We start from the raw sequence: 25681 nt of genomic DNA, 5'->3' as shown, positions 1-25681 counted from the left end.
ACAACACTAAAATACATTTCTAATTTCTAAGGCCTGTTTATCTGTCCGATGATTTGTAAAATACATACAGTTTTATGATCCGCTCACTTTTACCATATGGCTGATCACTACAAAGGGATAGACAGGGATTTTGTTACATCGCCCTGCCTCATTGCTTGCTCTAAAACTCCCAGTGAACATCAAGAATATTTCTGAACAACCCAACTCTCATGCAGTGGCACTGTAAGGGCTCCTTAACACTATCCCGCATGCTAACACAAGCCAGTGACTGTTGTGTACAAAGGAGGAGGGGTCGTAAAAAAATGTATTTACTTGAAATATCACAAACATCATTTTTTTAAGGAGTCCCTTATGCTTATATGTTGTCCTTTTGACAAAATGTTCCCCCTGCCAATGCCCTGCCCCCACTTCTGCAAACGTTTGGTGCAGCAGGGGTTAATAGAACTAAAAGAGCCATCATTTGAATAATCAAGAGTGCCCGAGTAGGTTTGCCATTTCCACCCTGCTGCTCCATTCATATAAGCTGTTACTACACCTTCTATGTATGAAACATGGTCTATGAATGGAGGTGGTAGACCCATCAATCATCTACCCATTCTCCATTCATATAACCAGTTTCATTAATGAAAGCTATAGTAACAGCTTCTATGAATACAGCAGCTGGCAGAATAAGTGGGCACTCTAAGCCTGTCACAGCCTCTTAGTTCTATTAACAGCTGCCACATCAGAAGATTACGGTACAAGGGGAGGATTGGAAGAGGTATACTTAATCAAAAGGAGGACGTAGCAGCTAAAGGGGAACATCTCATTGAAGATAAGTAATGTTCCTTGAACCCATTTTTATTTACTTTTTTTGGCAACCTCATGCATTAAAAAGGCAGCATTGTGGTGTGAACAGGGCAGAGAGAAAATTGTGAAAAACATGCATTAATCTGTACAGATTAACCCAGGTCTCCACACATAGAATACTAAATATGTAAACTATAAAAGGCCCTTTCCCACTAATGCACTTTCTCCAAGCTGGAACGCCCCTTTCCAAACAGGAAATAAGTGCATCAAGTGATTTGCCATTAAAGCCTTTAAAACTTTTCACATCGCTGTGCTGCGTTTGCACTGCGATTTTGAAAAGTTTTGCATGCTGCATTATTGATGCGCTTTTTAAAAAGATTCTCCTTCCATTGAAGTCAATTGGAACTGCAACAAAATTGCCCAGAAGGTGTGCTTTTGCTGGTTAAGGAGCAGGTGTGTCCTCAAATACCAGTAAACAGCTGGGGATGTAAACAGCCTCCCTGCATAGGCTACTGTCCCCTTGGTGCTCACCAGTAGCTCGGTCCGGTCTTCCTCCCCTCAGATTCTGGGAGCCAATGCTCCCTTTTTCTGTCCGCTGTCCCTCCGCCTCCTCCCCCCTCCGGTGGTAGCATCCTGACAACAGGGAGGCATTATCACTGGTTGTGAAGGATGACAATCTGGTTTTTCGGCTCCTTAACCACCTGCCAGCATCCTTAACAACCAATGAATAGATTGGTTAAAGAGCCAGCCCTAGTGGCATCCTTAACCATCATCTATTCATGGCCTATGTGCTGCATGCAATGCAATTAAAACGCAATATGCATTTTTAAAAATGCATAGTGAGTTTTAAAAGTGCTACAATGTACAAATACAAACGCTGCAGTGTGAAATTGCCTTACTATTCATTCCTTCTACACACTGAGCAAAACAGACTGAGTAAAGCAGTTTTAAATTTACCTTTGGAACCTCTTGCTCTGTATCTTCGATTTGTGGTGGGGACACTGGCTCCTCTTCTCCATAGTTCCCCCATTCCTCCGCCGGTGCATTCCAGTCAGAACTAGGGTCAGCGGAACTCAGACCATCTGTTAAAATTCACAGCAAGTTATATTATACAAGCACTCTTCTACATCTAAGCAAGTTTAAACAAGAAAAAAAAATATATATATTCTCAGGTACGTGTAAATTCTAATGAACTTCTCCTATTTGCTCCTTTTTAGTCTTGTAAATATACCATCGGAAAAGTTTTGTCATATGTGCTCAAATCGGTGGGGAAAAAAAAAGGCTCGCAGATGCTGCCAGAATTCCGGTAAGAGCTGGTAAATTTATATGCCCTTAGCAGTGTTATCAGCAATGCCCAGTTCACCTCTTGGGACTACAGAAGCCCACCTGCCCTAAGGTACTGGAGATGAGAATAGAAACCCAAAGAAAGATGCAACACTGCACCCAATCAATTTTTTTATCATTTTCTTGACAGATAGAGCTTTCTTTTGGTAGTATTTAACCAGTTCTAGACGGAAGGCTCTACCCCTTAATGACCAAGCCACTTTTTGCGATTCGGCACTGTGTTACTTTAACGGAAAATTACGCGGTCATGCGACACTGTACCCAAATAAAATTGATGTTCTTTTTTCCCCACAAATAGAGCTTTCTTTTGGTGGTATTTGATCACCTGTGCAATTTTTATTTTTCGCGCTATAAAAACAAAAACAAAAAAAAAAACGATAATTCTGAAAAAAAAAAAAAAACACAGACATTCCACATTCTGCTATATAACATTACAAATTTTAAAAAAAATGTAGAAATCAATTTTTTTCATCATTTTAGGCCAATTTGTATTCTGCTACTATAAATTAAGGGAAAGATTTGGAATTTTTATTTATTTTTACTAGTAATTGCGGCGTTTAGCGATTTTTAGCGGGACTGCGACATTGCAGCGGACAGATCAGACCCCTGACATTGACATTTTTTTTGGGGGGGGGGCCAGTGACATTTCTACAGTAATCAGTGCTAAAAAATATGCACTGTTACTGTAATAACGACACTGGCACGGAAGGGGGTAACTCAGGGGCAATCAAAAGTGTTAAGTGTATGCCTAGGGGATGTTTCTAACTGAGGGGGATGGGCTTGTGGAATCAACAGAGACCTGTGTTCCTAAATAGGTGGATCACAGACACTCTGTGCTGATTCCTGAGAGAACAACGGTCTGCTGTGTTTACAACAGCAGACTGCTGTTCTCTCTCTACGGGGAGTGACCACATGAGTTTGTTATAAAATTAAATAAAGAAATTTACTTCCTTCACTGATGTGTGCTGATGAGGATGCACCGATAAACCAGGACACTGTCAATCAGTGCCCTGATCAGTGTAGCTGTCCCTGTGTGGGTTGTTGCTTCCTGGCTCTCCTTTCCTCATGCACTGTCAGTGTGAGGAGAGGTCTACCGATAATGGCAAATCCTGTTTACACTGATCAGCTGTTATTGGGCACAGCTGGTCATGTGGTAAAGAACAGCTGTGATTGGCTCTTTACCCCAATCTGATCAGCTGGGTCCGAAGCTTTTTCAAACATAAAAAATTATCCCTTGGAGCAAATAAACCATGCAAGTCCCGGTTTACGCTACTGCAGTGTGAATTCCATAAGTTTTTTTGTGCGATTTAGGTGTGAATTTATAGCGCGATTTGGGTTTGTCAGGTGTGATTCCAATGCAAACTAAGAAATCGCAGCTGTGCGCAAGTGGGTTGTTAGGGACGCCGCGACCCAACTGATGGCTCATCAGCTGACAGCTGAAATGTAAACAAAAGAATGCCATTAAAAAAAAAAAAAAAAAAAAAATACCAGGCCTTGTGCACAGATTTTTGACGTGGGGTCCCGCTTAAAATCCGTACCAGACCCAAAGGGCCTGGCATAGATTGGAGGGAGGACCACCCATGCTGTTTTTTTTCCTTTCTGAATTTTTAACTGCCGGCATTCTTTTGTTTACATACAGCTATCAGCGTGGAAACCCGCTGACAGCTGAGGATTCATCAGTTGAGGACGTGGTGGCTCCACTCCTTAATCTGCTTTTGACAGGAGAGAAGGGAAATAGAAAAATACCAGCTGGATTTGCATATTGATGTGAACACAGGGCTGCAATTTCAATCTGGTCCCATTGAAGTCTATGGAGATGAAATTCACACCACACTAAACTTGCACAGGACCAGTTTTTTAACCGGATCAGAACCACATTGCAGAGCTGTGAACGGCCTTCATTGAAAACCATGTTTTTTCAAATCACATGCTAATATATGCCTTACGAATTAGAACATACATAGAATTTACATAGAATTAGCATCAGCGTGAATGGGGACTAACACATTAAATCCAATGTTGCAAAAATTTGTGAATGAGATCACGTTAACATTAATCCTAAATATTTCAACTGTGTGGCATTTGAACCATCATCCAAATAACCGGCCGCACACTAAAGTTGTTCAATTCAAGCCAAGGTTTATTGCAATGGCAGCACACTGCTCACTCCCACCCAAAGCCATGTCCCCAACATTTTCCCCCTACAACAGGGCTTAAAACATGGTGATAGAGACCTAAATACAGGTGTAACATGTAACTGTGTGCAAAAAAGATGGAGTTAGCCTTTAAAAGCAGAACTAGGGGCAAAACCTTTTTTTTATTTTGGATATTTGGATATTTTTTTTTGTCATTCATGTCCCATTGGGAAGATTTTCCTTTACTTCCTGTCCCATAGCCATCAGGTTGTCACCAGAACTAGTGTCCCCAATGGAAAAATTTCCCCTTTATTACGGTTCTGGGGACAGCCCACAATTTGGGCATTTCTATCACATTGAATTTGAGGATAATAGACTCCAGGAAAAGGTGAGGAAAATCTCTGCAACAGGGGACACCGGTAGTAACAAAAATCGGATAGGTAGCCTAATTCCTCAAGAACAAGTTTTGCTTTTAGATACACTTAAAAGAGGTGCTGCTTTTTTTTTTTTTTTTTTTTTTTTTTTAAGTGGTTATAAACCTCAGATATGAAATTTGAACAAAGCATATCCCTCTATAGTGTGTACTTGTTACAGTCCAGAGCACCAAGTGTCATTTCTGCCTACTGCCTCATTCCTCTATCAGCATGAATCACTTCTGACAAGTTTTCCTGACACCAGAAGAATGCGACAGGGAGGGATTTCCAGCACATAGCCTATGAATGACAGCCTCAGATCTGTTCCTGTGTGCAGGGTGCGCGGTTCTCAATTTCCACAGCCATTTACAGACAGCTCAGACACATTTTTTTTAAATTCTGGACTTTGAACAGCTGTAGAGAAGAGATGACTTCAGATAAACCTGTACAACTTATGTAGGAGGATTTGTTTCATCTGTGTAGATCAGAGGCCAGCGGCTTCACTGGGTATATGTAGGGGTAACAGACCATTTAAAGTAATTTTTAGTGCAGACAACAGGCAGCCAGCAATTATCCCAGAATGACTTATTTAAATAGGGAAGGGACAATAAAGTTCATACATACTTAAACCAGACCACTCATCATCGATGTTGGGCTCATTGGGTGTTGCCTCCCACTGACTGTCAGATGCATTGGGTTGAGCAACTGGATCACCAACAGAAGCTGAAAAATAAATTAGAAAAATTCAGCACTGCCAGATAAGCAATTATAATGTAAATAATACACTCTCTTATGCAATCTTGTTCAACATCATTTATGAGAATCTGAAACTAAGAACTGTCACATTCAAACTTTTTTCCAGCCAAAATTTTCAGTGCAATTTGAAATCTGACTTCTGACTACAGCCCCAAGGCACTAGGCTATGACAATTGTGTTTTTCCAGCAGCCAAAAACCAATGAAAACGGACAATAACGACTGGTATGGCAAACATGCTATATAGCTTACTGAACAAGACAACACACACAGGGCTTGTTCATACCATGTTCTTTCTTTATGTGGCATTTTCCTGTGTACCACCACACATGCAAGGGGTGAACAAATCACATGCCTTACTCACATCACGCATGTGTGACACCACCTACAAATCTTGCAGCGATTCAACAGCTAAATTGGTAATTTAAGATACAGATGTTCATTGGCTCAAATTAATACTGGCCATACACTGGACAACTTTGGAAGCCTTCTATCAGCTTAAAGTGTTTCCAAAACTGTAATAGGTTTTACTTAGCAGCTGTAGATGTGCCTGGGTGAATTCTTTTTCCAGATTTCCTAGCCCTACATTTTTACATGGTGATCCTGCCAGTAATACACTCTGTCCAAGGATGACCACACTTACTTACCCCATGGTATCTATCAAGGAGCAACATTGTCACCCTAGAAAAGGAAGCCCTCTCGCTCTCTAGAATATGCAGGGATAGGGGGATTTCACAGTACAAAGAGATAGATGGGAACAATGTAATCAATACCAGTGCAGAAGAGGCAGAGAGAAAAGGAAGTTATCAGGTCAAGATTTTTATCAGGAGCCATAGATATTTTTTGCACCAAAACACAATTAGTAGTATACTGTACAGACCAAAAAGGAAGAAGAAAATAAAATAAGTGTTATTGCAGTTTACATACTTTAACTGAAAGCGTAAACCGTCTACAACAATCTGGTACCTGTGGTTTCATGTCACCAATTGACCTAATTAAGGTAGATGACAAAGCCCTTTTGACTGGCACTGCAGAGGTTAACATTAATTTCCACCACAATTACATGGTTCCTTAAAAACTGAAACACTTCCACCTAAACAGCAGGTGGTGGTTTGCTCTAGTTGAAAGACTACTGAAGCCTTCCAAAATGACCACAAAACTCTAACAGACAGCATTACAGTTGTGTAGTCCTTTTCATTAGCTAAGCTTTAATCTAATGAGTTGTCTTTCAGCACATACCGCCAGCTGTATATAGAGGTGGTCAGCCAGGTAACAAAGAGGAGCTCCAGTCTCCTCAAAAAAAATGTCAAATGTACAAATACCGTAGCTGCTGATTTTTAATATGACACCTCCTACTTGTCCAGGCATCCAGCGATGTGTCCCCATCCAAGCCAATTCTTCAAATTGGCTTTGGATGCAGGCGCTTGCATCTGAGGTAAGAGAAACCGATGTTGAAGCCTTGTGGCTTCACAGCCAGTTTCCTACTGCGCATGTGCGAGTCGTGCTTTGTGAATAGTCCCACAGTCTTCTGGGACCTGTGATGTGCCCCAGAAAGGCTGTGTGGGGGGAAGGAGTAGGAGGTTTTGCAGGGGTTAGAGCAGGTACCTGTCAAAAAAAAAAAAAAAAAAAAAAAAAAAAGGTAACTGCTCCCCTCCAAAAAACAAAACAAAAAAAACTGTCAAATATGGCGGGGTGGGGGTTGAGGGAACGGGGGATGCAAACAAATGGAACACTTCCCCTTTTTGGTGAAGTTGTGCGTTAATTTCCAATATGTATGTCTATAATATTTCATAACAGACCTGTAGGTGTACACACACACACTATATGCAGAGCAGTACAAGAGAACCAAAAATAGGAAGGATATAAAGAAAACAGAACAAAAGGCTTTTGGTCCAATTTACTCAAAAGATGCTGTGAACTGAAACCAGGGAAATTCTGCTCAAAATAATTATATACAGGAGAGCGGTTTCTCTCTTTTTACATTTCTGGAGATGTGATATTAATTTCACTATGCATCTTGGATATGCATAATTTGTGACTTATGCAACCCAGAGAGCCACAACACAATAAAGGCGATGTGCAGTGATAACTTTTTTGCTTCCACATTTTGAGTGTTTTCCTATAAATCAGGATAGTTCCCTTTATTATCCATTAACAGAGCTCCTCATGTGTGCACTCTTTTACATATGGTAAAAGCCCAGAAATACAAAAAAAAAAAAGAAATCAATGATAAACACCGAATAAACCCATAGGAGGTACACATACAAAACACACTGGGGGAGATTCACTTAAACTGGTGCACACAGAATCTGGTGCAACTGTACTTGGTAACCATTTTAGCTTTAAAGATTTTATTTTCAAAGCTTAATTGAACAAGCTGAAGTTAAAAGCTGATTGGTTAATATACACACATGCAACAGTTTTACTAATCTCTCCCATTAAGACAAAGGCCCCTTTCACACATGCTGTCCGTCTGTTTTTCATCCATCCGTTGACGGACGAGAAACAGGTGTATGTAGATGATCATCCATTTATATCAGTTTACATCCGCAAACATCCGTTTTTTTTTTTTTTAACTGATCAAAGCTCTATTTCTCTTCCGTAAAAAAAAAAGAAGGATCGGAAGAAAACTGGATGTAAACTGACAAATAGTCCGTTTTTCATCTGTTTTTGCATTGGTAGTGGATGTAAAAAGGGCGATAACACGAATGGAAACTTCATCCATTTTGACGTGACTCAACTCATGAAATGAACGGTCCCGCACGTGTGAAAGGGGACTAAAGGGTCCTTTCACACGAGCGTTCCATTTGTTTCATCAGTTCAGTTACATTTTTTCAAAGAAAAAATTGATCAGTTTATATCAGTTTCTCATCAGTTGTTCATGGGGGTTTTTTTTTTTACATTCAGTACCAAAGCAAAAATGAACTGTTTGTCCGTCGACATCGTCCGTTCCGTTTTTTTTTTCTTTTTTAAAAACAGAGAAAAAAACTAGGGATTTGATCTATTCCAAAAGACGGATGTTGATGGAAGCGGATGTAAATGGTTGATCATAGGTTTACACACTTTTTTCCATGGAGATGCATGGATTTCCGTTTTTCACCCATCAACGGATGGATAAAAAATGGGCAAGCGGAACGCCTGCGTAAAATGGGCCTAAAAAAGGCTACAACCAGAGATTCTTGGTCGCCACATACCAGACACAGAATTGTTTAATCCAATGGTAGAGAAAGGGGGTGGCCTCTGTTCTGATGCAGAGATTCTTGCTTCCACCGTTGACCAGGGAGCTAAAATAGAGCCAAACAGAACATATAAGATCTATAAATAAAGACGCAACTTGATAGAAGTTACAAGAAATGGCAACGGATAATGTAATTTCCCCAAATGTCTGTTACTGCAAACTCATGTTACATTAAACAGGTCTACAGAAAGTGATGATACAAAGAGTATACAGAACAAATATAGATCGTGTAGTATTTCAGTGCAGTACCTAAGCCAGGAAAGATTGAACGCTCACTCCATGGTGCATGCCAGTCCTTTCCATTAGTATCTACAGCATCCTGGTTCCATGTACAAGGCTCTGCTTTCTTCTTGCCAGTGGCCGGTGGAACCCACTTTTCCTCTATGACTTGGGATGAAATTTTAGTAGGCTTCTCATTCCAGCCACCTCCATTTACTGCAGACACCTCACTTGGGCCTGGGGATTTACAATGAAGATAAAAAAAAAATTATAGTTTTATCTACACATAACTCTAATGGGATGCCTGGTGATAGATTGCTTATCATTAACCTGCAGGCTTAGATTGCATATTAACCTGCAGGCTTAGTAAATAAGACAAAAATCCACTAAAAGCTGCATGTACAGAATTCAAAAGCTCTTATAACTAGTACAGTTTTAATACAATAGCTTTTACCCTTCTTAGAGCAGAGGTCCTCATTAAAACTTTTATTATTGTAAATCTTTGGTCTGTTGCAGGGTAGGGATCGACCAATTTTCAGTGGGGCAGATATTCACTTTTTTTGAAGTATCGGTAACGGTCACAAACTTGCCGATATGGCTTCAAGTGGTTTTACCGGAGTGACCCCAGTGCTGTTTTTATTTTTTTTAGAGGAGGCGGTCGGCTTTCTTGTTATAACGGATGTGGCTAATCAGCCATTCAGCTGTTATTACAAGCAGCAAGCGGGGTCATCCCCCCCCTTCCCGCTGCGTCTCTGGGCCTAAGCGACCATCCAGGTCATCCGCCGGCTGGCCGAAGACCTGAACAAAGCCGGAATTGGCTCTGATAGGGCCTCCGATGTAGTAACACGGAAGCTTTGTCATGACATCACTTCCAATTATTGGAGCCTTAAAGGCGCCAGGTTGAAAAAAAAAAAAAAAAAAACTGAACAGCCAATCTTGGCATTATGAATGCTTAAGTGCAGAGGCGGGGTTTGGGGTGCTCTAAACCCCAGATCCCTCCATAAAGAGTACCTGTCACTGCCTATTACTGTCACCAGGGATGTTTACATTCCTTGTGACAGCAATAAAAGTGATAAAAAAAAAAATGTAAAAAGGACGGTATAAAAAATAAAACTTTAAATGTACAGAATATCGGCCATCGGCCTTGAAGGGTGGCCGGAAAATCTGTATCGGCTCTAAAAAAAAAAAAAAAAAAAACATTGGTCGATCCCTATTGCAGGGTCATGGTTTTCAGATGCTCTCTCCGTCTGGAGAAGTAAGCACTGAAAAGGAAGCCACGCTGATAAAAAAAAAAACATTTGTATGAACATACCCTTAGATTTTCTGAGGTTTGTTGACTGAGATGACACCATAATGAAGGATTCAGTGACTGATGTAGTGTTGTCAGGCAGAATTTCTGAGTCAGTTCCTTTGTCACGTTTGCGTTGCTGTCTCTTTTCTTTGTTGCTGATCTTAGTTTCCCAGTTTCCTATACAAAAAATAAATATAATCCAATTATTATAGAGAGAAAATAAGGCCTTAAGTGCACCATTTAAGCAGAGTAATTAAGGGATCAGAGCGCAAAAGGAAAACAAGTGCCTGAAATGCTCTTCCATTTCACATTTTAGATTTCTGGTCACACACAGTAGCTATCTAAAGTGCACTACCAGGGGGGCAAGGAAGTTCAGTTGGTGAACTGCTCATACTAGCCAACAAAAATAGCTACTGTTCTTCTAAAATAGTAGGAAATTGTAACATAGCTCAGGTTTAAAATGCTGCCTTCCCATTGCTCAAACAGATGCTGCAAACGGTTTTAAAAATGGTATTTACAGTGAGATATTTTACTTTGAAGCAGTCCTCTTTGTCAGTGCATAGCTGCTACAGCTGGTGGGAGACAATGCCAACAATGGGGGAGCAATGGAGGCCGGCGGGTAACATCATGGGTCTGTGAATTCAGCATGTTGAGCCGCTCAATGATAAAGGACCTAGGAGTTTAGTGATAATATGACGGATTCGAAAGGCAATTTGAAACGCGGGTGGAAGCACTGTGAATCACAGGAAACTGAATGAATGACGAAGCTGGACGGGGAGGGCGGAGCCCCATTATGCCATGTTTTTTTTTTTTTTTTTTAATTGTGACAGCTAGTGGGGGGGCTGGTTATGGAGCGGTGTTGGGGGGCAGTGGCGATTCCCACTAGCTGTCAGATGAGGGAATCAGGGGAGGTGCGGGGGTGATCCGTTCTTAACATGTTAGACCCTGAATATGGGTATAACATGTTACGAAAGGCGAACTTCTTTAAAATGCAGCAATCACAGTTGTGTTTTTACCGGCAGGTAAGGGTAGCCTACGGCAGTGTATTAGAAGTTGTCTGAAACAAAGCCAGCACCTTCTCAGCACACTTAAAGAATTGGACTAGAGGTGGCACTGGGGAAGGAAAGAGGTTTTGCCAAACTCTGGACCTGAGCAAAGGTGAGCTTTGTGTATAGGGAACATCCACATACCTAAAATGCATGGTCTCAAAGCATGAACACAAAAAGGCCTCATATTCTGTTGTGTCAGTACAGATGCAGAAAAAAGTGCAGCCGGTATTATTTTATTGTGCTACAGTGAGCATTAGGTAAAAGAAAAAGGTTGAAGTTTGTTCTAATTTTTTACATACAGTGAACATTGAGCTTACCGGGCAGTGCTCAGGACTGACACGTAAATATCGATTTTTAGCCAGGCAGTGTCACTGCTTAAACATTGAAGTGTACATCTCCCCCTTAAAATTAGCCATTCAGGAAGGGATTCATGCGCAGAATAACCTTGACTGACTCTGAATGAGTGTGCATGGGTCCATAGCATACAATATTGCTGCGTTCAGATCCATAAAGGTTAAAGATCTGTATGCAGCAAATTGTACCCTTGTGTGTAAGAGCCCTTACCCTAGGCTGAAAACTGCTAATTAAACGTGCATACAACTGCCTCCAATGAGTCAGCTGGTTAGTTAGAACAAACCCAATTAACAGTGACTGCAACAGCTGTGCCAATACAGCTAAATTCACAGCGGACCTGACTTCTAAATAAAAACACAACTTTTCACAGAAACCATTTCCCCCAAGAGACCAAAGAGCATTGGTTACTTAGCTTCTGAGATTTCTCCAGCACTGCTGTATGAAACGTAGGCACTCTTAAAAGTATCACTAAACTGTGGTGACGCTAAAGGTAAAGCGATCACGTGACCTACATCAAACATGTTCCAAAAAGGCATACAAGCTGCATTTTTTTCAAATATATAACTGCAGATTACTGGAAAATATATTTTTTTAGAGTGAAGTATAAAATGTGTCTAACAATGGACTTCAAAACTACGTTAGAACGATACACAAAAATACTAGCCTATGACTGAATGTTAACCAGGAATTAATGCTAAAACTACCAATATGGAAAAAAGAAAATACAGATGTACACACAAACATTAATGGCATCCCAGTCTTAATCCATGGGGGTTCAATATTGAGTTGGCACCCCCTTTGCAGCTATAACAGTTTCAACTCTTCTGGGAAGGCTGTCCACAAGGTTTAGTAGTGTGTCAATGGGAATGTTTGACCATTCTTCCAGAAGTGCATTTGTGAGGTCAGGCACTGATGTTGGGAGAGAAGGCCTGGCTCGCAGTCTCCGCTCAAATTCATCCCAAAGATGTTCCATCGGGTTGAGGTCAGGACTCTGTGCAGACCAGTCAAGAGCCTCCACTCCAAACTCGCTCATCCATGTCTTTATGGACCTTGCTTTGTGCACTGGTCCAAATCATTTGGTGGAGGCGGGATTGTGGTGTGGGATTGTTTCAGGGGGTTGGGCTTGGCCCCTTAGTTCCAGTGAAGGGAACTCTTAAGGCATCAGCATACCAAGACATTTTGGACAATTTCATGCTCCCAGCTATGTGGGAACAGTTTGGGGATGGCCCCTTCCTGTTCCAACATGACTGCACACCAGTGCACAAAGCAAGGTCCATAAAGACATGGATGAGCGAGTTTGGGGTGGATAAACGACTGGCCTGCACAGAGTCCTGACCTCAACCCCATCGAACACCTTTGTGATGAATTAGAGCGGAGACTGTGAACCAGGCTCTCATCCAACATCAGTGCCCGACCTCACAAATGCACTTCTGGAAGAATGGTCAAACATTCCCATAGACACTCCTAAACCTCGTGGACAGCCTTCCCAGAAGAGTTGAAGCTGTTATAGCTGCAAAGGGTGGGCCAACTCAATATTGAACCCTATGGACTAAGAATGGGATGCCAAGACATCCAGCCCAAGTAGATTATGCTGGTGCCTGTATAACAAAAGTAAAGTGGTACTACTTATAATAAATAGGAGATCCAGATTTTGCTTTCATTCCCATTCCCCATAGTCTGAGTCACGGAAAAAAAAAAAAAGAAAAGAAAAAGAAGGCATATTCCAGGCTTTTCTTCTGCATTTCTTCCATTGCAAATTAGCATTACAGCAAATTTCGGACGAATTCTTCAATATCTAGAATAGATTATATTTATTCAAGTGACAAAAATAGGAGAGTAGAATGGTTTACCTTCCTCTGCTTCCTTTTTATCCTGGCTGGGCGACTGCTGAGATTGTTTTATATCAGCCTTTGGTTTCTTTTTATTCTTCTTCACCTAATAAAATAAAGTGGGGACCTTCAGAAACCATGTACGCATCCAATAGAAAGCCATTGTTTACCATTTGTGTACGTAGTCACCAAGTTCCAATAGCTGTTTAGGCCGGCATCAACCCAATGCATTGTGTTCGTGCCCGCTAATCTGCACAATGAATTGTCGTTCTTCTCATATAGCATCCCAACACAAAATACAGTAGGGGCTGACAAAACCACATTGCAGTGCTTTGCAACACACATTTACAGCGGGGAAATTATTATTTCATCCCCTGCACATTTTGTACGTTTGCCCAATTACAAAGAAATGAAGGGTCTATCATTTTTATCATAGGTGTACTTTAAATAGAAACAGAATGTCAACCACAAATCCAGAAAAAAAAAAAAAAAACACATGATACAAATGTTATAAATTGAGTTGCAGTTCAATGAGTAAAATAAGTATTTGAATCCCTAACAACCAACAATAATTCTGGCTCCCACAGACTGGCCGCAGTCAATGTTGCCAACCTACCAGATTGAAATTTACTGACACAGCAAGGTTTTTACTGGCATCTCGAAAAGTTACAAAATGACAAGTTTCAAGTGCAAATTTCAGTATTTAGGCAACAAACAAGTTCAATATACAATTAGCAATGTGATTTAGCACCCATTCAGACTGGCACGACACAACTTGCTGGGGCGACCTCGGCGCGACTTGCAGGGACTTCATATAATTGAAGTCAATGCAAGTCGCCTCCAGGTTGCCCCAAAGTAGTACAGGACACTTTTTCTAAGTCGGAGCGACTTGTGTCGCTCCTATTAGAACGGGTCCTGTACTATTCAATGGCGAGCGACCGACCACGACTTGTCAGGCGACCAAGTCGCCTGACAAGTCGCACTAGTGTGAATGAACCCTTAAAGGTAGATATTAAGGCAACAAATTATTTTATTTTAAATACAGTAAGTAGCTCAGGGGCAGGACTCAGGAGGGTAAGAAATTAGAATGTACCGCACACACACAAAATTGACTCTCACAGTGACACTGAAAGCAGTGTGCAGCAGTACAGATCACAGACATCCCCTCCTGAGTGACAGTCCCTCTACATGCCAGGTGGTCCCTTCAGTCCAAACACTGACAGTCCCACTCCCGGCTTGCCTTACTCTCCTCTCGTACACGGGGCTCCAGCCAGTCTGTTTGGCTCCTTTGCACCATGACATCACCAGACCTGCTCAGGCACTGCCTACACCAGACCTGCCCAAACACACTGTAACAGGCACTTGGGTGGTCTTGGCCGGCTCCAGACCAGAACTGCGCATTTTTAGTTCTGAGCTGAGCGTCACAGCCATATTTTTTTTTTACTGACAACCTTTTCCTGTCACTGGCATTTACTGGCAGGTGAAAAGTGCTAATTTTTTTACTGGCTGTCAGTAAAAACAGTGACGGTTGGCAACACTGGCTACAGTATGTGGCTCATGTGGTACACAGATTAGTCCCCTCAATTTAAGAAAGTACTCCTAACGACAACTTATGTGTATGAAAAGGCACCTGTCCACAGAATCTCCTTCTTCCATTCAAACCTTACAATCATGGGCAAGTCTAAAGAGCTGCCAAAGGACATCAGGGACAAGATTGTAGACCTGCACAAGGCTGGAATGGGCTACAAGACCCCCTGCAAGAAGCTTGGTGAGAAGGAGACAACTTATATAGTTAGTCAGGTTTAAAAAAAAAAAAAAAACAAAAAAAAAAAAAAAAAAAAACACAGTATAGTATTGAAAAACCCAACCATACAATCCCATATAGATAATCCTATATCCGCAGTTGATCCAGGAGGAAGGCGAAAAAACCCCCCAGCAAAGCATGATCCAATTTGCTAAAGCAGGGGAACAAAAATTCCTTCCTGATCCCCCGAGAGGCAATCGGATATTCCCTGGATCAACGTTACCTAACAAAATTGTATTATGCACTTATATTAAAAGTACACCTATGAAAAAAATCCAGGCCTTTTTTAAAGCAATCTCTAGTGAGCTAGCCAAAACCACCTCTGGAGGGAGTCTATTCCACATTTTCACAGCTCTTACAGTGAAGAAACCTTTCCGTATTTGGAGACTAAATCTGTTTTCCTCTAGACGTAAAGAGTGCCCCCTTGTCCTCTGTGATGACCTTAAAGTAAATAACTCAACACCAAGTTCACTATATGGACCCCCTTATGCATTTATACATGTTGATAATATCCCCCCTTAATCTCCTCTTCTCAAGAGAGAATAAATTCAGTTCCTCTAATCTTTTCTCATAGCTGAGCTCCTCCATGCCTCTTATCAGTTTGGTTGCCCTTCTCTGCACTTTCTCCAGTTCCCCAATATCCAACTGGTGCCCAAAACCGAACTGCATATTCCGCAACAACTATTGGAACGATTTTTCACAAATGGAAGAACAACAAAATATCCAGCAAATCGCCCTCGGTCTGGAGCTCCATGCAAGATTTCACCTCATGGGGTAAGGATGATCATGAAAAAAAGTGAGGGATCAGCCCAGAACTACATAGGAGAAGCTTGTGAACGATCAAGGCAGTTGAGACCACAGTCACTGAACAAACCGCTGGTAACACAATACGCCGCCATGGATTAAAATCCTGCAGTGCCCGCAAGGTCCCCCTCCTCAAGAAGGCACATGAAAAGGCCTGTTTGATGTTTTTCAATGAATATCTTAAAGGATTCAAAGAAGGATTGGGAGAAAGTGCTGTGGTAAGAGGAGACCAAAATTGAGCTCTTTGGTATTAACTCAACTTGCTGTATTTGGAGGAAGAAAAATGCAGACTATGACCCCAAGTACACAATCCCTTGAATCAAGCACAGCGGTGGAAACATTATGTTTTGGGGCCATATCGCTGCTAAAGGTTCAGGTCGACTTTGCAGCATTGAGGGGCTAAAGGAAGGGGCCATGTAGTGTAAAATCTTGAAAAAGAACCTTCTTTTCTCAGCCAAAACACTTAAGATGTGTTGTGGATGGGTCTTCCAGCATGACAATGACCCGAAACACACCACCAAAGCAACAAAGGAGTGGCTCAAGAAGAAGCACATTAAGGTCATGGAGTGGTCTAGACAGTCCCCAGACCTTAATCCTATAGAAAATGTATGGAGGGAGCTGAAACTGAGTTGCATAGCGACAGCCAAGAAACCTTAAGGATTTGGAGATGATCTGTAAAGAATAGTGAACCAAAATCCCCCCGAGATGTGCGCAAACCTGGACATTAACTGTACTTGCCAACAAGGGTTTCACCACCAAGCACTAAGTCAAGTATGTGATCCCCAAGCAAAACATATTTTGCTCACTAAACTGCAACTCAATTTATAAACATTTATATAAAGTGTCTTGGGGTATTCGGAAGGTATTTTTCCCCTATTGGAGCGAATTGGATCATGCTTTGCTGGACTTCTTTACCTTCCTCTGGATCAACTATGGTTATAGGATTGTGTTTATGGGATTGCATGCTATTTTTTATTTATTGGTTGAAGTAGACAGACTTTTTTCAACCTAACTATTCAACCATGTTTTTTCTGGTTGATATTCTGCCTTGATCACTTAAAATACATCTATGATACAAATTATAGACCCTTTGTTTCTTTGTAAGTGGGCAAACACGCAGGGGATCAGTTATTTATTTTCCCCACAGTAATTGCATTTAAAGTTTGCTGCAGACCAGGTCTCTTACATAGTGGTGTACTGGGAATCTATTTAGAAATCACGGGCTGCCCTAACACAATGCTAACCCAGAAAGGGCCCCTAAGTTGCATCATTTTCTTTTTAAATTAATAATTCTATTGCACATACAACTTTATATGCACATTATTGTCAAAATGTGTATTGCCAATAATCTTAGCCATTGGCTAAGCGCGCTGATTGGCAGACCTTTTCAGTCATGCCCCTTCGACAGAAGGCGGCTGGATGCCCAGCTTCTGTCAGATCAACTGTAGTACACATGGTCCGAATGTTGGCCCATTTCAATTGAACCGGACGATGCTGCTAAACATTCGGCCCATGTGTACTAGGCTTTAGAGCTTAAAAGCAGTTATCGCTCCCCCACACCAGAAGTACAAGTTATTAGTCTTTGAGCAGACTGAAAGATTAAAGGCGACAGGCCTTACAGTGATAAAAGCGTAGAGTCACTGTAAAGCAGAAAATTGCATTTCACACCCCTGTAACAATTAAGCCTTTGAAAGTCGGTCATTAAACCTTCCCTCGTTTAGTGCCAAGTCTGCTACAAATGGGCATGTAAATAAATGTTAAATTTATTTACAAAACAGCACAGCGGGCTGCAGCAAGCATATCAAGGGGACTGAACTGCTCATTAAAATACTTAAAAGGAATCTTAGAATGCTGCATATTTAGTGCACGTTTTGTTTTACCCAAATAAATGAATATGTAACACTTGCAGATTAAGTCACCTTTTCATTCTTCTTGTCAGCGTCAAGTGGCTGCTTTGGACTTTCTTTTTTGACTGGAACAATCACCTCTTCCTCAGCAAGCTCTACTGGGCGACCGTTAGGCTGCAAAAAGAAAAAACAAAATGAGAGACTCTAAATTAAAAAAGGTAAATCGGAAGATTAAAAAGTCAAGAATGTTAGATATGCAAAAAATGCAAAAGTGCAACCAAAGTTTTTGGCAAGGAACCAAGAGAAAAAAAAAAGCCTCCAAAGTCCTAAAGAAGTATATATGTTTTTAATAATTATACTCTGCTGTTGCTAATTTTGCTACCCGGACAGCCTTATTTCCTGCTCATTGCACATATTAGGCCTCATGTACACTGGAAGTTCAGCCCAACAGCATGAGCCTCTGGCGTTTAGGTGCAGGCGCAACGTCTAACCCTGCTACTGGCTGCCTATAAAAGTCTATGAGAGGCTGTCAGCTGCTGTGGCTGAGTGGTCCACAGAGCAGTATTTGCATTTAGAGCAATGAGCACACAAAGATGAATGCACAAATGCAGTCTGCGTCCCAAGCATTCATCTCTGGGTGCAAACTGCCCTAAATGCAACTACCATTTGATGCACCATTAGGCCCCATCGGCTGCGCTAAACTCCAGGCAAAGCAATCAGCATACTATAAGTCTAGCAGCGGTCCAATTGGACTCCTTTAGTCTGGTTTCCATTGGATTTACAGTCCTAGTTGGTGGAGCACCTTGTTTTGAGCCAACACAAGAAGAAAGGGGCGTTGCTGTGTGAAAGAAATCAGAGCGTGGGACCGGTCTTTTAGTTTTGGAGTAGTAATATCCCATCTACAACCGGCATTGGATAAAGGATTGCTTTGCCTTGCTTAATCCTGGAATCGCTTGCAACCCCTGCAGCTCAGCAAGGTAACCCCACACTTTTCTGTTTACTGGCGGTGGCAAGCATTCCTTTCCCAATGATGTCGTATAGGGCAGCGTTCGTGGAAAATTTTCCATAAATTTGTAAATATCACAACAGACTTCTATGTCTGTCAATGGCTACACGCTCCCTCCTAACCAATTTCTGCATTACTAACAAACGTATTTAGCTAGTGGTCATAAGGGATTACGGTATCCACTATGGAATAGAATAAGAATAGGATTGCGTATTTTGGTCTTCTCTGAAAACATTTTTCCCTAACCTGGTAAAACGAAGGGAGGAGAATCTCGAATAATGGACAAAACCTTATTTTAATTTAAGGTTTTGGTCTTCTGTAAATATTTAAGATGGTATAAGGGAGGGTTGTAGAGTTAGAATTTATAGAAATGTACCCGTTAACTCCATAATTAACTAATGCTGTGCTAAAGTTTCAGTATCACAAGACCTGAAGCAGATGTGGTGCTGACATCAACAGCATCTTCAGTCACTGTGAATGAAGACATAATCCAGAGCTGCTATAGATCAGGTGGCCTAAGTCTGGCTGTATTATAATAATTATTAACATACAGGATTTATATAGCCCCAACAGTTTGCACAGCGCTTCACAAAATAAACAAATGTACAATTTGGTACAAAAAGGAATCCGAGGGCCCAGCTGGTTAGAGCTTAAAATCTAAGAGGGAGGGTCAATTGAATAAAAAGATAATAGCTGTGGGGGGTGAGCTGATGGAGAAAGTGAAACAGTATATTAGTTAGAATCCACATAGGCTTCTTTAAAGAGAAGGGTTTTCAGGGATCATCTAAATATAGCTAGATTATGAGACAGTCAAACAGATTGGGGTAGGGAGTTCCAAATGATGGGAGAAGCTCTGGAGAAGTCCTGGAGGTGACCGTGGGAGTAGGCGACAAGGGAGCTAGAGAGTAGGAGGTCTTCGGAGGACCAAAGAGAACTGCTTGGTTGATATTTTGAGATCAGGTTAGTGATGTAGCTGTGGCCAGAATTGTGGATGGCGTTGTAAACTATTAGTACTTTGAATTTTATTTGTTGGGTGAGTGGAAGCCAGTGGAGGGATTGGCAGAGAGGAGTAGCAGACACTGAGCGGTTGGTAAGGTGGAGGAGTCTAGCAGCAACATTCATGATGGACTAAAGGGGATAGTCTATGTAAAGGTAATCCAATGAGGAGGGAGTTGCAGTACTCGAGACGAGATATAACCAGGGAATGAATTAGCAGGTTGGTGTGTTGTTGGTTAAAAAGGGGCGTATTTTAGAGATGTTAGGGAGGTTTAGGCGGCATGATTTTGACAAGGATTGGATGTGGGCCTGAAAGGACAGTTCAGGGTCCAGGGTTACCCCTAGCACCCTGGCATGTGTGGAAAGACTGACAGTTATATGTCCCTGGACATTGGAAATGAGCACTGCAAGATCTGCATAATTACAGCAGACAGGTATGTTTATTTACACACATTACCCTCTTCTAAAGCATCCAACTTTAAAGCAGAACTCCAGGCAAGTCTTTTCTCCTCCTGTGCAGTGGGGCTGTGCCCGTACTACATGAGCTACAATTATTCATTTTGTTCTGGGAGCAAAACAGTGGAGATACTTGCTTGACCTACTGATCTTCCCTGCACAAAACCAGTTTGGCCCTCCTGCGTTCCAGCAGTCTTAAAATTGGACTGTTCTTGATGTCATCATGCACCATATACAGGAAAAGTCTACTGCTGGACTGCGGAGGAGCGCGGCTTTCCAGAGGACTGGCAGATTAGGCAAGTATGAACTTCATGCTCACCCTTAGGAAAAAAACGATACATTGACCCATACAGTGTGGGCACAGCCCCACTTCATGAGGGGAAAAAATAAAATATATTCCAGGTATAGAAACCTTAACATTTTTTCACAGAAAGTATTAAAACTGAAAATGCGATTCAGGGAAGGAGAACACAGTATGTACATATACAATGGATATAAAAAGTCTACACACCCCTGTTAAAATAACGGAATTTTTGTAAAATCTTACCTGTAAAATTCCTTTCTCTGAGTCCTCCGACAGTCGCCGCCTCTTCATATTCGTCACATATGGGGTATTAGACTTTGCTCCGAAGGAGTAGCTAGGCAACAGAATATGTTAACAATAAAGCTTTAACATATCCCACCCTCAAGGGGTGGTCCCCTCAGTCAATACCCTCCTACTTCCTGCAACCATATCTCAGTTTTAGTGGAATAGCAGTAGAGTATACATACAAACCCCAAAAGAGGGGCGGGGGCGGCGACTGTCGGAGGACTCAGAGAAAGGAATTTTACAGGTAAGATTTTACAAAAATTCCGTTTTCTCTTACGTCCTCCGACAGTCGCCGCCTCTTCATATTCGTCACATATGGGGACGTCCCAAAGCAGTGCAAACATGAGGGGTGGGAAACGCATCCGCGCCGAAAGGCAACGCAGTCTCCACATCAAAGAAAGGAACCTTACCAAAGGAAGGAACTAGCTGGGCAACAGCAAAAATAAGTGCTCAACAGGAGCAACAACCCAGGAAAAGACAAAAAACCAGGGGATACAAAACTTATCCCAACAGCCAGGAGTCCCCAACAAGGGACCCTAGGGAACAGCCGCACTAAGAACCTTGCGGCCAAAGGAAGCATCCGCCGATGCCTGAACATCTACTTTGTAGAATTTTGTGAAAGTGTGCACGGTCGACCAAGTCGCCGCCTTACACACCTGGGCTACAGAAGCCCCATGACGACAGGCCCAAGACGTACTCAGAGATCTAGTAGAGTGCGCCTTCACAGGCACAGGGGGAACCTTCCCCTGCAAGGCATAAGCCTGTTCAATGGTCTGCCTGATCCATTTGGCAATGGTAGAGGCGGAAGCCGCCATGCCCTTCCGAGGACCCTCTGGAAGAACAAACAAGGAGTCCGTCTTTCGAAAAGACTCAGTCGATTTAAGGTAAACCCTAATCGCTCGAACAACATCCAGAGAATGCAATCTCACCTCCTTAGGATGTTTAGGCTTCGTGCACAACGAAGGCAAAACAATATCCTCGTTAAGATGGAATTCCGAAACTCGTTTCGGCAGAAAAGAAGGATTAGGTCGCAAGACCACCTTATCCAAATGAACAACCAGGTACGGAGACTTGCAGGACAAAGCCGCCAGTTCCGACACTCTGCGAGCCGAAGTGATCGCCACCAAAAAGGCGACCTTTTTGGACAACATAGACAACGAGATCTCCCTGATCTGTTCAAAAGGAGCACGTTGTAACACAGACAGGACTAGATTCAAGTCCCAAGGGGGCAAGGGATCCCTCCTAGGAGGAACCAGATGCCGCACACCCTGAATAAAAGTGCCAACCAAGGAGTTGGAAGCTACGGGACGTTGAAACAGAACGGCCAGCGCAGACACCTGACCCTTTATCGTAGCCAGCGCCAAACGCTGATCGACACCCGTCTGAAGGAAAGACAGCACACGGGAAACCGAGTACGTGCGGGGTGAAAACCCCCTGGACTCACACCAGGCAAAATAGGCCTTCCAAGTACGGTAATAAACCTTTCCCGAGGAAGACTTCCTCGCGTTGATCAAGGTATGAACAACCTCTGGAGAGAGACCCTTCTCCTTCAGGACCTCGGTCTCAACAGCCAGGCCGTCAAAGCCAGCGACTGTAAAGCAGGATGGTAAATCGGTCCTTGAGATAGTAGATCGTCCCGAAGAGGCAGACGCCAGGGGGCGTCGACCGCCAGATTCACGAGGTCTGCGTACCAGGACCGGCGAGGCCAGTCCGGTGCCACAAGAATCACCGTGCTGCGTTCCGAGTGTAACCTGCGAAGGAACCGGGACAGCAACTGAATCGGTGGAAACGCGTACATCAGCCTGTACTGATGCCACGGGGCCACTAACGCGTCCGACGCGTCCGCCCGAGGGTCGCGCGTCCTTGCCACGAACCTCTTCACCTTGTAGTTGAGGCGAGACGCGAACAGGTCCACATCTGGAAGACCCCACTTCGCGCACAACATCTGGAAGACAGCCGGGTGGAGAGACCATTCCCCCTGATCCAGGGTCTGGCGACTCAGATAGTCCGCCTGCCAGTTCTCCACTCCCGGAATGTGAACCGCCGTTATCGCCGGGACATGAGTCTCGGCCCAAGACAGAATGTCGGCCACTTCTCGAGCCGCTCGGGCACTCCTGGTGCCCCCTTGGTGGTTGATGTAGGCCACCGCCGTGGCATTGTCCGTCTGCACCCGAACCGGGCAGCCCTGCAGCCGGTCCGTCCAGCGATGAAGACAGAGCCTTATCGCACGCAATTCCAGAATGTTGATCGGGAGGGAAGACTCCCCCTCCGACCAGGTCCCCTGGGCGGACAGAACGCCCAGAACACCACCCCAGCCCGACAGGCTGGCATCCGTGGTGATTATCGTCCACGAGATCGGACGAAACGACTTGCCCCCGGACACCAACGGGGACTGGAGCCACCACAGGAGGTTTTCCCTGGTGCGATGACTCAACGAGATCTGAAGATCCAGAGATTGAGGTCGCCCGTCCCACTTGGACAAGATCTCCGCTTGGAGACCCCGCGTGTTAAACTGCGCGAAAGGAATCGCCTCGAAAGCCGAGACCATCAATCCCAGACATCTCATACACGTCCGCAGAGACGAGTTCGGAACGTCCCTGAGGGACCTGACTTCCTCCTGAAGAGTCCTGAGTGTGTCTTCCGGCAGGAAGACCTTCGCCTGCACCGAGTCCAGTATCATTCCCAGATAGGGAAGACGAACCGACGGACTCAGAGTCGACTTTGGAACATTTATCGTCCAACCGAACTCCTGCAGAGTTTGCATCGTGACAGACAGGTCCTTCTCCAGACCCTGACTGGTCGCAGACCGAATCAGAATGTCGTCCAGATACCCCAGGACAGAAATGCCCTGGGCTCTCAATAATGCCAGAACCGGTGCAAGCACCTTGGTGAAGACCCGCGGAGCCGAGGCGAGCCCAAAGGGCAACGCCACGAACTGGTAGTGATCCTCCGCAATGGCAAATCGAAGGTATCTCTGATGACCCTCGAATATGGGGATGTGAAGATACGCATCCTTCAAATCGATGGAGGCCATGAATTCCCCCGGAACCAGGGCAGCCACCACCGAGCGCAGGGATTCCATGCGGAACTTGCGAACCCGCACAGAGCGGTTCAGAGCTTTCAAGTCCAGAATTGGACGAACCTTGCCCTCCTTTCTGGGCACAGTGAACAGATTGGAATAAAACCCCCGAAATCTGTCCCGATGAGGCACCGGAACCACCACTCCCTGAGCCCTCAGGTCCCGCACCGCCAGGCGCAGATCCCGCAGGCGCTCTGGAGACAGTTGTAGATTTGAGGGAAAAAATCTGCTCTCTGGCCGAGAGAGAAACTCGATCTTGTAACCAGATCGAACGATTTCCAGAACCCATCTGTCCCGCACACGGGCCAACCAGGGCTGAAGAAAACCGAGCAAGCGTCCCCCCACCCCAAAACTGGGTGAGGGCGCCCCTTCAGGCCGAACTGTTATGGGCCGCAGGTCCGGATTGGCCGGACTTCTGTTTTCCAGACCAGGGCTTCTTCTGAGAGCCCTGGCCCTTGAACGGTTTGCCCTTGTAGTGCGGCCGAAAGGCACGAAAGGACCCCTGAGGGGGCCGAAAATTAGCATGCTTCTTCCCAGAAGCCCCCTTAGCCTTGGGGAAATGGGGCAAGAGAGTGCTCTCACCCCCAGTAATCCCCTTAATCAACACATCCAGGGACTCCCCAAAAAGGCGAGACCCATCATAAGGCAGATTGGCTAAGGTTTTACGTGAAGATTGGTCCACCGACCAACATTTCAACCAAACCAGGCGGCGAGACAACACCGCCACGCTGTGCACACGCGCGGCCAACGGAATCAGGTCCAGGTCCGCATCACACAGATACATGACACCCTGGTGGATCTGATCCACCATATCCAGGGTCGCCGCTGAGGCCGAATCGGCCACTAGGACGCGCCTAAGCATCTGCGTCCAACTTGCGATCGCCTGGGCCGCCATGAGAGAAGCAAACAGAGCCTTAAGCATAGAACCCGTAACAGAATAAGTATGACGGGCAAGAGACTCCAGTCTCCTATCCGTGGCATCACGGAAAATAGGGGATCCCTCTGCCGGGATCGCAGTGGCTTTGTTCAAAACCGCAATAGCATGATCTACTGGCGGAGGCACACACCACCGTTCATCAGTGGCAGGCGAGAAAGGATAACGCAGCTTAAATTTACTTGGTACCGCAAAAGGCTTGCGCAAATCGCGCCATTGGTCCTTAACAGCGCGCTGAAAATCAGCATTGCAGGGAAAGACCTGCGGCGTCCTGCGTTTTCTCTGCGTCCCATAAGCCGCCAAGGCAGCTGGGGGACACACCTCGTCCTGCAAACGTAGCGTCTGCTTAATGGAAGCAATCAACTCATCCATGATTGCAAGCTCTTCAGGCGAGCCAGGGGGAGAATTATCAACCCCCTCAACTTCAGCCTCTACCTCAGACCCCACTAGATCCAGAGAGGAGCGGGACCCCGATAGGGGGGTCCCCGCCAGAACAGCCCCATCACCTTCACCCTCAGAATCAGAGGACAGAGCAACTCTGGGCCGTTTAGTAGATTGAGCAGCCACCAGCATTTGCACCTGTGCAGCAAGGCCAGCCACAATAGTGGCCAAATCCCCCCCTGGGGGGGAAACAGCGGTCCCCTGGCTTTCCACCAAGACTGTGGGAAATTAGCCCTCCTGAGAATCCATTGCCCCTGTATGCCAGACAACCAAGGGTTAACTGCCCCCTTACAGCAAGCGCGGCAAGCGC

General features: G+C 44.0%; 1 protein-coding gene across 1 annotated transcript in view; it reads right to left on the bottom strand.

Moving 5' to 3' along the window:
- Nucleotides 1–25681, bottom strand: part of MTDH (metadherin) — a 54141-nt gene that overhangs the window by 11550 nt on the left and 16910 nt on the right. The window contains exons 2-8 of the mRNA XM_082258327.1: nucleotides 17943–18044; nucleotides 13437–13521; nucleotides 10205–10360; nucleotides 8923–9129; nucleotides 8630–8719; nucleotides 5306–5404; nucleotides 1747–1871 (exon numbers count right to left, since the gene is read on the bottom strand). Coding sequence (XP_082114453.1) covers nucleotides 1747–1871; nucleotides 5306–5404; nucleotides 8630–8719; nucleotides 8923–9129; nucleotides 10205–10360; nucleotides 13437–13521; nucleotides 17943–18044 — 864 coding nt within the window. The remainder of the gene's footprint in view (nucleotides 1–1746; nucleotides 1872–5305; nucleotides 5405–8629; nucleotides 8720–8922; nucleotides 9130–10204; nucleotides 10361–13436; nucleotides 13522–17942; nucleotides 18045–25681) is intronic.

Source organism: Pelophylax lessonae, assembly GCF_965119305.1.
Source record: "Pelophylax lessonae genome assembly, chromosome: 5".
NCBI classification, from domain to species: domain Eukaryota; kingdom Metazoa; phylum Chordata; class Amphibia; order Anura; family Ranidae; genus Pelophylax; species Pelophylax lessonae.
Note: the sequence above shows the minus strand (reverse complement) of the source record. Positions and strands in the feature narration are given on the sequence as shown.